The 15,378-nt window shown below is 38.4% G+C and overlaps 1 protein-coding gene across 6 annotated transcripts; it reads right to left on the bottom strand.

The window, feature by feature from the left end:
• Positions 1 to 1,563: 1,563 nt before the first annotated feature.
• On the bottom strand, positions 1,564 to 13,397 carry LOC108895495 (spindlin-1). Of its 6 annotated transcripts, none has more exons than XR_007813896.1 (9): positions 13,242 to 13,397; positions 9,013 to 9,111; positions 7,828 to 7,933; positions 7,146 to 7,194; positions 6,790 to 6,925; positions 6,343 to 6,460; positions 5,732 to 5,965; positions 3,909 to 5,020; positions 1,564 to 3,254 (listed from the first exon to the last, which is right to left on the bottom strand). XR_007813896.1 is itself a non-coding variant. In XM_051073087.1 (8 exons), the coding sequence occupies exons 3-8, from the start codon at positions 7,865 to 7,867 to the stop codon at positions 4,821 to 4,823; spliced, it is 777 nt and encodes a 258-aa protein (XP_050929044.1). In that variant the 5' UTR covers positions 7,868 to 7,933; positions 8,909 to 9,111; positions 13,242 to 13,397; the 3' UTR covers positions 1,564 to 4,820. The 6 variants fall into 6 exon arrangements, 4 of the variants coding, with proteins under 4 accessions (XP_050929044.1, XP_018549855.1, XP_018549854.1 ...); XR_001962971.2 differs by having other exon boundaries at positions 1,564 to 2,904; XM_051073087.1 differs by having other exon boundaries at positions 1,564 to 5,020; positions 8,909 to 9,111.
• Positions 13,398 to 15,378: the final 1,981 nt, after the last annotated feature.

The raw sequence follows: 15,378 nt of genomic DNA, 5'->3' as shown, positions 1-15,378 counted from the left end.
GTTACAGAAGAAGTGTTTATGCTGAGTCATCTGAAAAAAGGAAAGGCAACAAAGGCTTGGTGTGATGCAAGAATTCTCTATTATCTCTGAAACAGAGGTGCAGGAAATGTGTAAAGCTTGAGTTCATGTCAGACTTGACTTTAAGCTACTGTTTTTCATTCTTGCTGATGAGACAAAACAATGTTAACAGTATTTTTTTCCTGTGGTGCAGATCTAATTTGTCACAGAAGCAGGTAAAGCTGGTTTACATGTGATGTCAAGACAACTGGATATCGTCACAGTGTGACTCCATCTGAGCATCTTGGTTGTTCATTATAAATGCTTAACCCCATCCCTGAACACAGCTGGAATTTCATTCTCAGGCTTCAGACTAAGACACATATTAGTTTGAGTAAGTTTCTCACTATAATGTTAATTTACAGGATCTATATAAAAAATGCCCTTAACTATGTCTATTTATCTATGAAAGGAACATGGAAAGACAGTGGCACTTTGAACACTAAATGACAATACATTAAGCTTTCCATGTATGTTTTCATGTTCCTACTAGCTACCCCATGTACCATGCTACCACATCTTGTTTAAGTTATAATATCATTATTTCAGTTAGTGGTAGAAACCTAAATATATAATTATGATTGATATAAAGGGGCATTTAATACCTTCAATGTCACCCTTGGTCAGGAATTTTGCACTTTTTCCCCTAATCTAGGGGGTTATTGAAAATCAACTAAAATTGCTGCCCCATGGTTGTATGCCTCGGCCAACCAGTCCAGTTGCAGTTAATTAGAATTAACTTATTAGTAAATTCTTCCAAAAAACTGTTTTGTGTGGTCACAGTGACCTTTATCTTCAACCACCAAATTCTAATGAGTTCATCTTGAGTCCAAGTGAACATGAAGTGAAATTCCCCTAAGCTGTTACTGAAATATCACAAATGGGAAGGAATGGATGTGCCTACAGGTGGATGAACTGACAACCTGAAAAAACCTCCAGCCAAGGTTGTCACCAGCATGGAAGCATAAGAAGCATGCAGTACAAATGTTAAATGGTCCAGTCATACTGAGAACGTGTTTGTCTTCCATCCTACAAAGTCTATAATAATAGGAATAATAATTTTCAAAATATTAATATCCAAATATGGCTTCCCAGATACAGATTTACACTGTCCTGACATGGAATGACCCATATGTCATGTGTTCTGAATATACCTCCAAACAGGAAGTAAAGTAGTACAAATAGAGAGAGTGATGCTGAATTCTTTAGGCTGATATTTCTATCTGTTTGAAAAATATAACATATCAAACAATTCTGACATGATGTCTACAAGGATCCCTTGAAGTTGTTAAAGAGCTGTGACCAAGGTTTGTACTGAGAAAGATATTATACAGCTGAAAATTAAACTTGTTCTCTGGATATGCAGTATTTTGCATTTCTTCACTTAAATATAAGTGAAAAAAAATTATATTTAAGTTAAATAAAATTTAACTTAAATATAATTTAAGTGAAGATGTGATATACCGGACAGTAAACCATGGTGGAAAGAAAACAAAGCACTCCATGTTAGGATTTCCATTAACGATAAAAATTATTAACATACATTTTAAAACATACAAAAACAAACAATACAAGGCAGAAGGATGATAGAAGGCCAATGTCATTCCAACATTAACAACAATAATCTGTTTTCAATATAATAGAATGAAATGAACTGACTGAACTGGACATAACCTCGCTGTGAATCAAGTCTTTGTAACAACACTTTATCTCGTTAATTCAAATAGTGCCTGCTGAGATGATCACAATCATACTTCTCTTTAAAGAAAAACAAAACAGATACACAAGTGCAGAAATCTACAGATCTCTTGAAGAGTCTGTCTTTTTTTTTTTTTTTTTTTTTAGTGCGGTTATAATAAGAGCTGTAATCTGCCTTGGCAACTAACTACATCACAGGAAGCACACAGACTGAAGGTTTTATGTAAACAACTCTGTTCTGTGAAAGACATATTTCTCCCACAAAGCACTGCTCGACAACCCTTTACTGAATTCTTTTAAAATTCTTATTAAATTCTTATTAAATTAAACCTCAAAAACTAGAATGACACCAGAAATATCCTTTTAACTACTCAATTAGTTCTCATTCTATCACTGCGGTAAAGGCTTTTAAGGATTCTTTTCTCCTCTAAAAATGTCACTGGCAAGTAAAAAGAGTTTGATTCTATCCTTACACTACATTCAAATTGCAAATTTCAATCAACCATTTATCCTCAAACTACAAGTGCAATTCAGTACAGAACACAAGTTTATGAAAAACCTTCAGTCTTGAGTAAATCCAAATAAAACAAAAAGTACATTTGTAAAAAAGAAATTTAAAACTTCACTTCTTGTTAATCTCTTCATATACTAAACACAACCGTGTCCTGTCTTACTGCATACATGCTGTGGAACAGACCGACTCGTCCTCATGGGCATTTGACAGAAACTTGTGTTTTTGTCAGACACACAGGAGAACATCAGATCCACACCACAAGGGGTCCGTAATCGTTTGCTTTGTGTGTAAATACAAACTGGGATACTTTTATTTCAGTAATAATTTTATCAACTGCACATGTAGTAGTGAGCTGGAATCACAGGCTTCCAACACTGAATGTCTAAACTGTCTCACAGATGCATTCAAAACTGCAGATTTGTTTTCCTCGTCAACTCTGGTGACATCAGAAGTCCAACACAGTCATGAACTGTCCAGGGAATATTCTTCTCATCTCATCCCCCTAAATTTTTAAGGTGCTTTAAACCATTGTTTCAGCACCTTAAGTCCTTTGTGTTTCACTGTGTTCGATGTTCAATCGGAGGGAGAGGAACCCATGAAACTGCAGAACCGGGTGTTTGTCCATCTGTAACAAACTATTTAACATTAAAACAAATTACCAAAGACAGAAAGGGCTTTGGCCAAGTTTCAGTTTTGTCTATCTGTCCTTTTACTCCTTAAATGACAATTTAGAAAAGACAACACAAGAGCAATTCCAAAGGCTTTAGTGAAATCACAAGAAAGCTGTCCGATCGTCTTTAACATCAAACAACTCCACAACAGGAAGGGGTTTTGGCAATGATAAAAGCAAAAAGAAAAAAAATCTGTTTTAACTGCAGATACTTTTAGATGAGGATCTGTTGACCTTCTTCATCAATGTTGAGTTCAAGCTGGTTAAATGGAGCCTGTATAAGTAGCACACTGTGATGAAGCAGTCTATCTTGTTCTGTACAACAGGTGGAAAAGAATCCCACATCAGTCAACCTCCAGCTGAACAAAAGGGGAAATTAAGTTTTGAGATATTTCCATAGATATTTGGATATTTTTAATAGCTCCTCTTTCAAATATGTCCCTTTGTGCGTGACAAAACCATCTGGCTTGGTTGAAGTATTTTTTTAAATTCTCATAATAATTATTATTAATCACAGATTTAGAGGCTTTAAACAGTCTCCGACTTTGAGGTGAAACTGGGACCAGTTCCTTTTGCTTCCTGTCCTTTCATCTTAGTCTATCACAGTTGTATAGGAAGCCCATTTCCGCCAAGAGCAAAAAAGATGGTTTTTAAAGGTAATGATTTAAGTAAAGATTTAGACTAAAGGAGCCAACATTGCCAAGAGTTACAAAGTCAAAATTATGAGATTATGAGTGAAAATATTTTTTTGAAATACAAATTATGAAAGTTTAGCATAGTAATGCAAAATTGGGATAAAAAAAAATTCAGCATTATGACCAGTAAAAAAAAAATTGGTTTGCTTAGTCACATTTGTGAAAAATTAAGTCAAAATTGTGTGATTTACCTATGTCAAAATTACATTTTTTTGAAGTTAGAATCATGACAAAAAATTTACTAAGTCTATTAAGTCTCAAAATTTTGACTTACCTTGAGTTTTTTGTTTTTATCACTATCCATCAGTTTTTTCCTGGCAGAAATGGGCTTCCATACGGTTGTGATGCCAATCCTTACTGGATGTGACAGATGAGAGGGATTACAAAAGTTATCCACAACACTGAGCTGTATTGTTTGTTCCTCATTCTCCATAGTGATAGCAACAGTTTGTTTTTCTGGTCCAAGAATTCACATTCTTCCAGTCTTTCTTTTTGAAGCACCATTCAACGACCAGCTCCAGACTTCATTTCTTCACTAGGAGTCTGCCCATTTTTCTGTGGCCAGTTAGCTGATGTAGGAAACATAACAAGAATTCTTTGAAGTCTTTTAATTTGGTCATGTTACCATGCTGCCGCCAACTCCAGTGACCATCCTCATCTTGTTTCTTTGTTTTTTAGCACAGAGGAGCTGGCCATGATCAAACAACCAGCAACCAGCACACTGGCTGAAATCAGACACTAAAAATTCATCTGAAGGTTTAGTTTCTTTAGGTGTAACATGGCCTTGGGAAATCATGAAAGCATTTAGATTTTTTTTTTTTTAGAATGTGATATTGTAAAAAACCTCCATCTCGCTTCAAAGCAGAATTTTTAGACAGCTTTCCTTTTTTCAGAAAGGTAAGGGGCCTTAAAATGTTTAGGACCTTGTTCCGTAAAATCACTGCCAATTTATTCTTTCTATTTTAAGAGTCTAAGAAGGTCATAGATGAGAGGCTTCAACTTCACCAAGCCCATCCTCAAAAAGTATCTATCCTGTGTTCTTCCACAGCAAGAATTCGTTTTTCAGGTTTCTGTTTTGTGTTTGATGCTCTGAGGGACAAGTGCTGGATTAAATGCTTCAGATATTTCAACATGTGTTGCATTTTGTTTCTGTCTTGGGGGATGGATTCAGGACGTCCACTAAGTTTTATGAAGTTTTGACCAGGTCATAGACGTAAATGAGGAAGTCGTCGTCAAACTTGATGAAGTAGACAGAGGGTTTGGCCTCCACCTGATGGATGACCATGCCTGTTCGTTTGCCACCGTCATCTTTAGCGTACTCGACCTGTTTACCCACCAGGCTGTCCACCACCTCACCAGGTTCCCTCTCCGTTGGGACACTGTCGTCTACAGAAAGATGGAAAGAGAGATGTTACCTTTCAACTCAATGAACCAAGTACTTACTTCACACCAAGTATGATGGTCAACATAACATCATATTTGGTTTTTATTTATCTACTAAAAAAAAGTAAAATGAAGACAAACGATGAAAGGGCGTTTCTGACTAATTTAAAGGATCAATTGGAACAATGCTTGTTTGCCATCTTACACAGAGACAAATGAGATCTGTATCTCATAAGAAATAAGTAAACTAAACTGTAAATCAATTGATGGAAATGTATAAACAATGTGCTGCTAGAATACATAATATAGCTGTGACCTTGGCTGTTGTCTTTTGCCCTCACTGCTACTTTCTGATCACAAATCTAAGAGATATAGTTGAAATTAATATGCAAAATCACATATAAATTATCAATCTGAACAGTGTTCCTTTGTTAGACATTACATCAGAGTTCAACTCATTCCATTTTTAATAACAATTAGCTCAGAATAATTCATTTAAACATCTCAATTTTCCATAAAACAAAATATCATTGCAGTACCATTACAATAATTAGATCAGATTATCACACAGTCTTATCTGGGTGCATTTACACCTGCCTTTTAAGGTGGGTAAAGTAACTATCCAGATATAATCTAAATGTTCAACACATAAAATGAGCAGGTGTGCTCAGGTAGGTTTTATTCAACAAGGTTGAATAAAATAACTTCACTCACTAGAGTCAGGCATGATGCGGAGGTCTCCTTCTTTATAGTCGTCCAGCAGCTGGTACATGTAGAGGACGGGGTCTTTCTCATAGGTGATGTAGAACCAGGTGGTCATAATGGGAGCCCGGGCCAGCACCATCCCCCTCCACTCCTCCTTTGGACCCTCCTCTGTCTCAAACATGTGTTCCACTGCTTTACCTATCATGGCATCTGCCAGACTGACGTCTGTCAGACGGGATTTAGCTGAAGGCGTAAAAATGAAAATTAATACATATCAATAAAAATAGGTATGCCGTGTTAGCATTCTTGTGAAGCTGCGCAGTTCATTTCATAACAGAAAACAAAACTAATGGCTAGAAAATGGAGAGACCAGTTGTCTGTTCTCTGTCTATCATGACCACTAGCTGGACAAGAAAAGGTAAGCTTGTCCAAAGGGCACATGAGGAGACATCATGTTGTTAGCTGAGGGTTTATCCTAGCATTAGCTTGTTACTAACTTGTTACGACTGCATGTTAGCCTATTATTGTGGTCAACCAATATTAACAAGCTAATTTATTAGTATTTAGTGTGTTATGTTTGGTGTTCAGTCAGTGCGATCATGCTCTCTGTTCAGTCTTACCCAGTCTGTCAGGGAGCACCTCCAGCCCCTGAACTCTCTCGTCTTTATGAAGCTCCAGACCATAAACACAGTCAAAGCCATCATACTTTATCAGATAGAGAGCCGGATTCACTGGAACCTGTTTGAAACACAAACAATTGAAAACACTTGTTTTTCTTTGTCTATCTAGATCTAACCCCCCCCCCCCACCCCCTTTTCTTTAATCATACACTGCAACAACAATGCACATTTTAGTTTGCTGGAAGCAGATACCATTGTAGTAAACATACAGTGCTCTGCACAGGTATATGCAGATAGAATGAGCACCTGATGTTTAATACAGACTGCCTGAATTGTAAGAAAAGGATCATAGACATATGATTGGACAGTATATGAAACGGGAATATGAAACAACTTCTGTGCCTGTGTGATCCAGTGTAATCAGTACTTACTGAGCTCTTTGATTACCTGGTCGAGCACTGTTCCTTTCCAGATCACATGGCCTCCTCCTTCCTTCCACACATGCTGGATCCTGCAGCCGACAATGTTGCGTCGAGGCTGCGACAAAACTTTGGTGGTCGGACCCAGGCTGCTCTTGTGTTTCCTTTACAGTAACATGAAACAACACAGTCAACATGATCTGCTTTGAGAGCGTGTTTGTTGTTTGTACTGAGCTGCATCTGCTTAATACCCTAATGTGGGAACAGAAACATTATCTTTTATTCTAATCTCATGTTTCAATGAGATTTCCGGCTAGAGGAAATTTGAGTCAGATTATTTTGGCCATAACAAAAATAAATAAGCTGCAAAGCATCTTAACTTACTTATGGGGATTCTTTTTCTTCATCATATTTGCAGAAACACCTGCATGCCCTGAGGAGAAACACAAAGCACAGCACATTTATCTATCACTGTACAAATTACAGCTTTCTACCAAAACTAAAATAGTGGTTGTTTTATGTGTTTTAGTCAGATTACTACAGACCTTGGATACTTTATATCACTGTTGACCGTTTTAGAAACATTTCATTAAAAGTGATATCTCTGCACACTGTCTTACATAGTACTTCTTTATTTTGCCCTCTGCATGAACAAAAAAAATCCATCACATTTAAGGTTTAGTCAACTTAGTCAATAGTCATGACTGTTGTGCAGTAAAACAGTTGTGAGCAGAGTTTGAAAACGTCTATGTTTAGGGACCATACTGCACCAGTGATTTTGCACAGTAAATCATTTGTGCTTACAGCTTCCACTACTGACGACCACGTCCCAGTTCAATCAAGTGGTGCTGTAATTGTAAATTATTTTTCCCCTGCCGTCCAGATTGGTCACTATGCAGCAAGTTCAAGACTCGGTGAAGCCGATTTTCATAAAAATGAACTAAGACCAGTGGATAGCTATCGGAAAACAAATACTACCACCGTGGAGAGGCTGTAAGTTAAATGTACGACAGGATAAAGGATTCCTTTGACTGTGTATATCATGGCAGTGAGGGTGATCTCTGACCTGTATCAGCTGTGTCTCTGTGTCCCGGAGTGTTCTTCATTCATCTGGAGGCAGGGAGGCAGCCAGGCTGCCCAGCCACACAGCTACAACACAAACCTGTCCAGGGCTGAAACAACAGAGGGAGAAAAACAGAGAACATGGTATCTACTGTGAGGAATAAGAAAATGACAACCAGCAACCGCACATACCAACTGAAGCCTGTCCCTGGCCTCCTGCTGGCCTGGGATCAGATCATCAGTAACCTTCACTGATATATATTGACCATAACTGTGATACAGACTGCAACACTATCATGTTATATGCTGGCATATTATCCTTTTTTTGCTGGTATACTGAACTTTACCAACTTGTTAAAGGAATGAGTTCACAGTTTTTAAAGTCTTAAAACAATAGTCAGGTGCCTCTGGGCTGGAACAGGTTTTGCTCGATGTTATCATACTCCTCTTCATCTCCTGCTCATAGTGGTCATTAAAAATTGTGAACCCATCCTTTAAAAGTGTCACTAACATGGGGTGAATTAGATTTTTTTTTATAAATGAAAGTTTTGCTTGAAAGGAGAAATATAGCAGTGACCAACAACCAAGATCCTATTTGATCCTATTGATAAGTTAAGAATAATAAATGGTAAACAGTAAATAAACTGCACTTATGGTTCAATTTGAACTGGACTAGCACAGACTGAGTAGCTTTGATGAGAGTGAATCAATCTTGACCAATTTATTTTATATTTGGAAAATAATTTTAAAATCTCAGGAATTGATGTATTTATATTGGACGAGCAAAGTACAATATAATCTGCTTTGTATTTCTTGTAGTAATGGTATACTGTATAGTATTTGCACTACTATTGAAAATTTTCAGGCAATAGAGTCCAATTCTTCAGCAGTTTATTACTGCATTTTTTTCTAATACACCTGTAAGCTTTTACAGTAACATGATGATTTCAGGTTGTTAAAGCTCTTCACCTATGGGTCTAAACAGGTGCTCCACAGAGGAGGACCACACAGGAGGGGCTCCCTCCAAAAACTCAAAGTCTAGTTAAAGTTAATAAAGTACAGTAATTAACAAACTTTACAATTACCTTTGAGTAAACATAAGTAAACATGTTAATGACACAGCCTTAGAGTTGTTGTAAGTTCCCAACACGTTTGAACATCAGTAACAAATTACACTGACAGGTTTTACCCAGGCTTCAGTATTCAGGAACAGTGAGGAGATGTTAAGCACTGCTCTGGGTTCTGAGGAGTCAGGCTTCACGTCTGCAGGGCAAAACCAGGATCAGACCTGTGATAGTAAAACACAATTCAACATCACTGTGAGATGACTGATCTCAAAACAAATGCACCAGGTCACACTTTTCACTGTGACTCTCAGTTTCAGTTTCATACTTAAGTCAGGCAGTGACCGCTGAGCTACTATGACACTAAGAGAGCTCCTCAGTAAAGCTATCCAGTTAATGATTCTGGTTGTGAACAGCAGGGGGCGACATGTCGACCATCTGACTGCTCCAGTCAGACAGTCTGCTCTGACAGTGAAGGTGTCTGATGAATTATGATTCTGCAGCCTCTCTGCCCTGAACTCTGACTGCAGGCTACAATATTCGTCAGCAGGAAGGGCTCATCAGACCCTTGTCTCATTAATCATAGCAGCACTTCGGGGGTAAAACGCCTTGCTCAAGGGCATGTCAGGTGTACTTCCTGACTGCACGTGTGTTCAGAGAAATTCTACTTCCTTTTATCCATTAAGGAACAATGACATTATTATCATGATTTAGTCTGCAGTCACAAATAACATTGAAGTCACTCAGGCCAGCTGTCAACTACTGTCAGATCAAACTTTGAAATCCTGATCTGAGACACAAATGTACCCACACATCCACAAATTAATAACTCAGTGTCAAAACTGATGACAACAATAACCAAAAACCTGTAAGCTGAAGCCATACCCAAAACACCCAACCATCTCACAACACAAAATTGTGACTGAATGAATAAGCAACAAGCAATTCAGACAATAAACAACTGGCACTTCTGTTGTTCTAAAGCCCCAGATTTTCCACATATTTTTAAGATAAAATGTGAGTATTTAAAAAAATGTATCTAAACCAGGAAGTGGCCAAACTGTACCTTGCGTCTCACAGTGAAAAATGAAAAACATAATGTGGATTGGCGGAAGAGTAACAGAGCAGCGTCACTTCAGCCCACATTGGATCAGCCTTCAAAAGGTTTCATGTCCTGAACATGAGACTTCAATTATTGATCAGTGGAGCCTGTGAGGAAGGCCTGCAGTGTATCATTTATCTGTAGGCAGGGTGTTATGTAACACATCTGACCCTCTAACTGCTCCCAGTCTGCTCAGGAGCTTAAACCACAAAACTCTTCCAACCCACAGTTACTAATGTAGAGGCAAACTGAAAAAGTTACAAATTAAAAGTCGTAAATAACTGAAAATAAAAACTGATAAGTACAACTGTTTCAATGCTTGATTATATGACACATTGCCCGCTTGTACCCACACTTGTACCCACATCACCCGACTGAACACCAAATTTGAAAACCCAAACCCACACACAACACAAACAATTAATCACGAAAACACTGATAGAGGAGAATTTGAAGGAGGGGAATGGTTGAACGTCTCGGCAGAATGTGGAAAATATGTTAAGGGATCAAAAGGGAGGACTAGACAATACGAGCTATTAAATGGATATTATCATACTCCAGTAAGACTCAGCAAAATGAAATGGACAATTTGTGGTGGAAGAGCAAAATGGATTTGGAAACTTCTCTACATTGTATATGAGAATGCACATTAGTAAGAACAGTCTGCATCAAAGTTATGGAAGTCCTGTATGTTTGGTTTGGTTCAACAGTCCCTCTGACTACTGTTTTATGTTTATTAGGAACCAGATCTCAAATTCCAAATATATCATAGTGTACAAGTTATTATAGTGGGTATGATTACAGCCTCCAGAATTACTTTTGAGGCTTTGGTAAACAGTTAAAGCTCCAGATTTGAAAGACGAATCTTATGAGCCTATGCATAATCCATTTAAAGGTAGTTTGGAAGATGAGACCTCGCCCTGGGGTCTTTTTTGGACCTACACAACAACTGATGGAGAGCCTCTTCCTCTGCGACTGTGACACACATTGTTGTGGACTGAATTTCTCACTGCTACTTATTTCTATCCATTTTATTGTTATGTATTTTGTTTGTTTTTGTTTTCAGCACCGGGTTCGTCCCTGTGATGCTGAAGTGATGTGGATGTTTTTCTAGAGCTATGCACCAGCCGTTTCCTTGAGAGATGTAATAACAGGTACTGAAAAGAATTGCTATTTACAGCAACTGTGCAAAAAAAATAAGCATTTCAACCCCTAATTGCAAGTGGTAATACACATGCTTTGTGACTCAAACACACTCCTGCTCACTGTTGGTTACCTGCAGAAGAAACTAACCTACAAGAAACACAAGAGACATTTTGCAGTGTTTGGCTGCAGCTGGTGGTGATTTCCCTCCCGTTGCCCAGGGCAACACATGATTAGTCATCTGTTGTCATGAGGGGCCGCGCAGTGCTGGACAGGAACGACTAAAACGTCATTCTGTCCAGTGCGTAACTTCAACACACTGGAACCAGAGAGGTGGAGTCTAGGGCCGAACTAAGAGCTACAGTAGATTGCGACTGAAAAATGTATAAAATACTGAAGGTTTCACTCAGTCTCCCCCAAAACATCTGGATCACATCAAGTCCCAGTGTTGCCCAAACTGTTAGACCTCGGCTCCATGGACCAACAAGTACTGTAACTAAATCTTGTACTTTAACACTGATTCTCCCTGTTCTTTTCAGTGGGTTTCTGCATTTAAAAAAAAGAAAACTTTATCACTTCAGGATTTTAGTTCAGTCTCTTGTACATCATTTTGCAGAATGATGGATTTGCTTTTAGTGCTTAACTGCATACCAGATATATTAATGATTTGACAAAATTTCAAGCAAACTGAAGTTAATAAATCGAAACAATAAAATATAGTTTTAAAGTTTTCAAACCAACTGTCATCACAGAGGTCCCTCAGGAGTCTATCAGCAGGAGGGGACAGGTAACACCAATGTTGGCATCCTCAAGAAAGGGTGAATTTTGACCATCAGCCAGGCACTTTTACATCTGGTCCTGACAAGAACCTTTTACTGAAGTCTGTATGCCAAAACTACAGATGGAAAAAGGAACTATAGTGTTGTATTACTCCAAATGTTTTTCATATTTGAATGCTGTGTTCAGCACAAATAAAACCCAATGGTCAACTCCAGTCCAATGGACTGTGGTTGAGGCAAACATTTCAGGGACATTATCTCAAAATATCTTTCAATAAAAACTAACAGCATGCAAAGATGGTGGGATAGAGTGATTTTATCGCAGTTTGGGTGAACTGAGCTTATAAAGAAAAAGACAACTGTGGATGCAGATTGTCATTGTTGCAATGAGAGAAGACAGATGTGCTGCAGATGTGTTGAAACAATACATTTTTAGGGACCGCAAGAAGAGCAAAAACCCAAAACAAAACAAAAACAGACAAAAGCACACTGTTGTAATCTTTTCCTACACTTAATCCTCAGTTTTTCTTCAGTGGGAGAGGAACGTCAGCATGTGGGCATGGGGGTTGTAGTCTTCGCTGCAGGATCAGACTGCAGTTGACCTTTGATTTGATTTGGTTACAAGTTGGAAAAGGGGGCGTAGCTACCAGTGGACTGGAGCATTCAAATCATCTTTCAGTAACATCAGCAACGAATTTCACTGCTGGACTTGCTTTATTACTTTACTGACTGCATTAGAATGAAAAATGCAGCATATACATCTGTGACAGGCTGTGCCAAACCAGACCCTGTGTTAAAAAATCAAGGTTTTCACTGTTTTCAGTCTGCACTTTGGCAGCGGTTTCAGCCCCGTTTCTTTCGTTTCTTTTTTTCTGCCTGCCTTTGTCTGTCAATAGATGAGGTTGCTAGTTTGACCACCACCCAGCTAACTGGCGTGGTTAAAAAAAATTAATAAATATACTGTCATCATCTGCACTGACAAACGACCAAGCAGGTTCTGCAGGGCCAGCGTCAGCCATGTTGCTCGCTTTTTTTACTCACTATTATTTACAGCTCCAGATCAGGTGAAAAGGGGGCGGATAGGGGCCTCAGACTAGCAGACAACGGGGGAACTGTCCGACAGCATTTCTGCAGAAAAGGTAGAAATATCCCAGACAGAAAGACAGCAGCAGACTGGGTTAGGTCTTCCCCCGCCCCTCCCCCGCAAGACCAACCGTCGGCGGGAGAACGCAACTGACAAAACGAGCGCTCAGTGTGTGTTGTTTTTGGCTGTTTACCTGCGGGCTGACTAGCTAGCTAACAGACAGGTGCATGTTTGTTTCTGTCTTACCGTTATTGTTTTTTAAAAATGGAGGTCGAAGGGGACAGCGGCGGGTTTTCTCGCCTCCTTCTGTCTGTCCACAGAGCCCGTTTCGACTTCACAGGAACCAGCACAGACTCCACGGCCATCTCACCGTGGTAGTTAAGCTAGAAACGATAAATCGTGAGAAGTCCGGTCAAGCCTTTCACAATAAAAGCGCTTTTGCGTGAGATTGGATGGGAGAGACAAGAGTACACGTTCCAAAATATATAGGGTAGTTGGGTTCATGTGCCCACTAAAGTTAGACATCTCTAAAGAAACATTAAAACGGGAATATTTTGTTATGTTCCCCAGCGCCAGATGAAAAAATGGCTATCAATTTTTATTTCTGTGCATCCAGTACGTAAGTCTAGGATATATTTAGCTTAGTTTAGCACATAAACTGAAAGCAAGGGGAAGTTGCTAGCTCAGCTCCATTTCAAACGTCGTGATTTTATTCTTTTGCTAAACATCAGTTTTGAATAAGCAAATGTAAAATTGATGGTTCCCGGTTTCACTTCCTTTATTTGAATCGTTTTTGTCTAAAAGCAGTAGTCTATATTGAGTTTATTGAAACCCACATTGAATAAATAAGGGTTATAAAACACAGAACACAAACCCTGAGAGATCCCGAGAACAAATACCAAAGAGGTGGGAGAGAAATTGATAGACCATTAAGAAAGATCCAACTTTTATTTTACTTTATGGCCTCCCTTCCGGCCGTATTGATGTGAACGTGACGCTCTTCACTTGCCCTCCCCGCCCCTGCCTCTCTCTGCCAAATAGTGCAACTGAGGGGAAATACAAGGACACAGACTGGTGCATTACGCTGTTTTTCCTTGCTTAATAGTGATCCATTCTGGTGTTGAATGCGACAGTGGAGGAGACAGACGGACATACGGACATATGAACAGTCAAATAGAGAGAAAGGTTCACAGCATAAGGCCAATCAGACAGATGTAACAGTTCAGACTGTTAGGCTAATTAAATAACACAATGAGTTATGCAGTGTCTCGACAGTTAGTAAAGCAACATATTCCTAATGTATTCCCTCTGAAAGAGCTATGATGCTACTTTGTTAGTGGAGTTTATTGTGCCTTCATATTCTGTTGGATTGATCAAAAGAACACCACACCATTGTTTTGTCTGTATTTTTGTTCAGTCTGAATGTATTGCTGCTAACATACAATCATGCAGTTGTGATGTGTGTTTTTCTAAACTTGTAAAAACAATCAAACAAGTTTAATTCTGGAGAATTTCACATGAATAGTAGGTTGTGCAGTGAATATTGAAGTATGAAACTGAATGGTGGCTGTTTCTGAACGGTTACTTGAGAGTATCCAGTGGCTGAACCAAACAATTTTCATAGTGGTGGTTAGACTGAGGCCAGCATCCACTGTTAAGTAAAGAAGTGCACGCATTCACCAAGGAAAAAAATGAAGACCTCATCTTGTATCATGACGTCTGTATCTCATAACTATCGGTAAATAGTAGTAGTAGAAGACCAAAGTGTCAACTAAATATTGTCAGGTGTTAGCGCTCTACAGACAGACCTGTACAGTAAAGTTTGTGCTGTCACAGCTATCAAAACTCTTGTATCTAATATCTTAATTTTTAAGGTCACAATTATTGGTTAATAACAATCAAAATGTTTGACCCTCTCTTAATACTCTAGGGGTACCACTTTAGTCAATAGGCCTACCTATCAAAATAAAGTATGTGATGAGGTTTGATTTAAAAAAAAAAAAAAAAAGGTAAAAATGTCTACATTTTATGATTTAATTTAAGTTATTGGTTTTCTTTTGGTGGGTACAGTGAGCTTCAGTAGCACCATGCAGAAATCTGTGTCTTGCTGAGCTGTTTTCTATGTGGTGTATTCATCCACACACCACATTACATTGACCAGTGATAATGAACATGTATACCTTTAGAAATCACAGTACACAGTATATGAGTATATTCTTTTTTAATATAAATTATACTATTGTCAATCAGTGGAGGTTAGGTCATATTTGCTAATAGCCAAAAACTGTGTATATTATGTAATATAAGCCCCTAACAGTCTTGTTGAAACAAATAACAGAGACCAATTTTCCATTTTTAAAAGTCAAGAACTTGGAGAAATCCC

This window comes from Lates calcarifer, linkage group LG9 (assembly GCF_001640805.2).
Source record: "Lates calcarifer isolate ASB-BC8 linkage group LG9, TLL_Latcal_v3, whole genome shotgun sequence".
Taxonomy (NCBI): domain Eukaryota; kingdom Metazoa; phylum Chordata; class Actinopteri; family Centropomidae; genus Lates; species Lates calcarifer.
This window is presented reverse-complemented; position numbering and strand designations above follow the sequence as displayed.

Bases quoted from the DNA above. Each gene is read 5' to 3' on its own strand.
- LOC108895495 (XM_051073087.1), bottom strand. From the start codon at position 7,867: ATGAAGAACACTCCGGGACACAGAGACACAGCTGATACAG. The intron at 6,926-7,145 runs GTAAGTTAAGAT...GTTACTGTAAAG, and splicing joins AAGAAAAAGAATCCCCATAA to GAAACACAAGAGCAGCCTGG. The intron at 6,461-6,789 runs GTAATCAAAGAG...TGTTTCAAACAG, and splicing joins AAGGAACAGTGCTCGACCAG to GTTCCAGTGAATCCGGCTCT.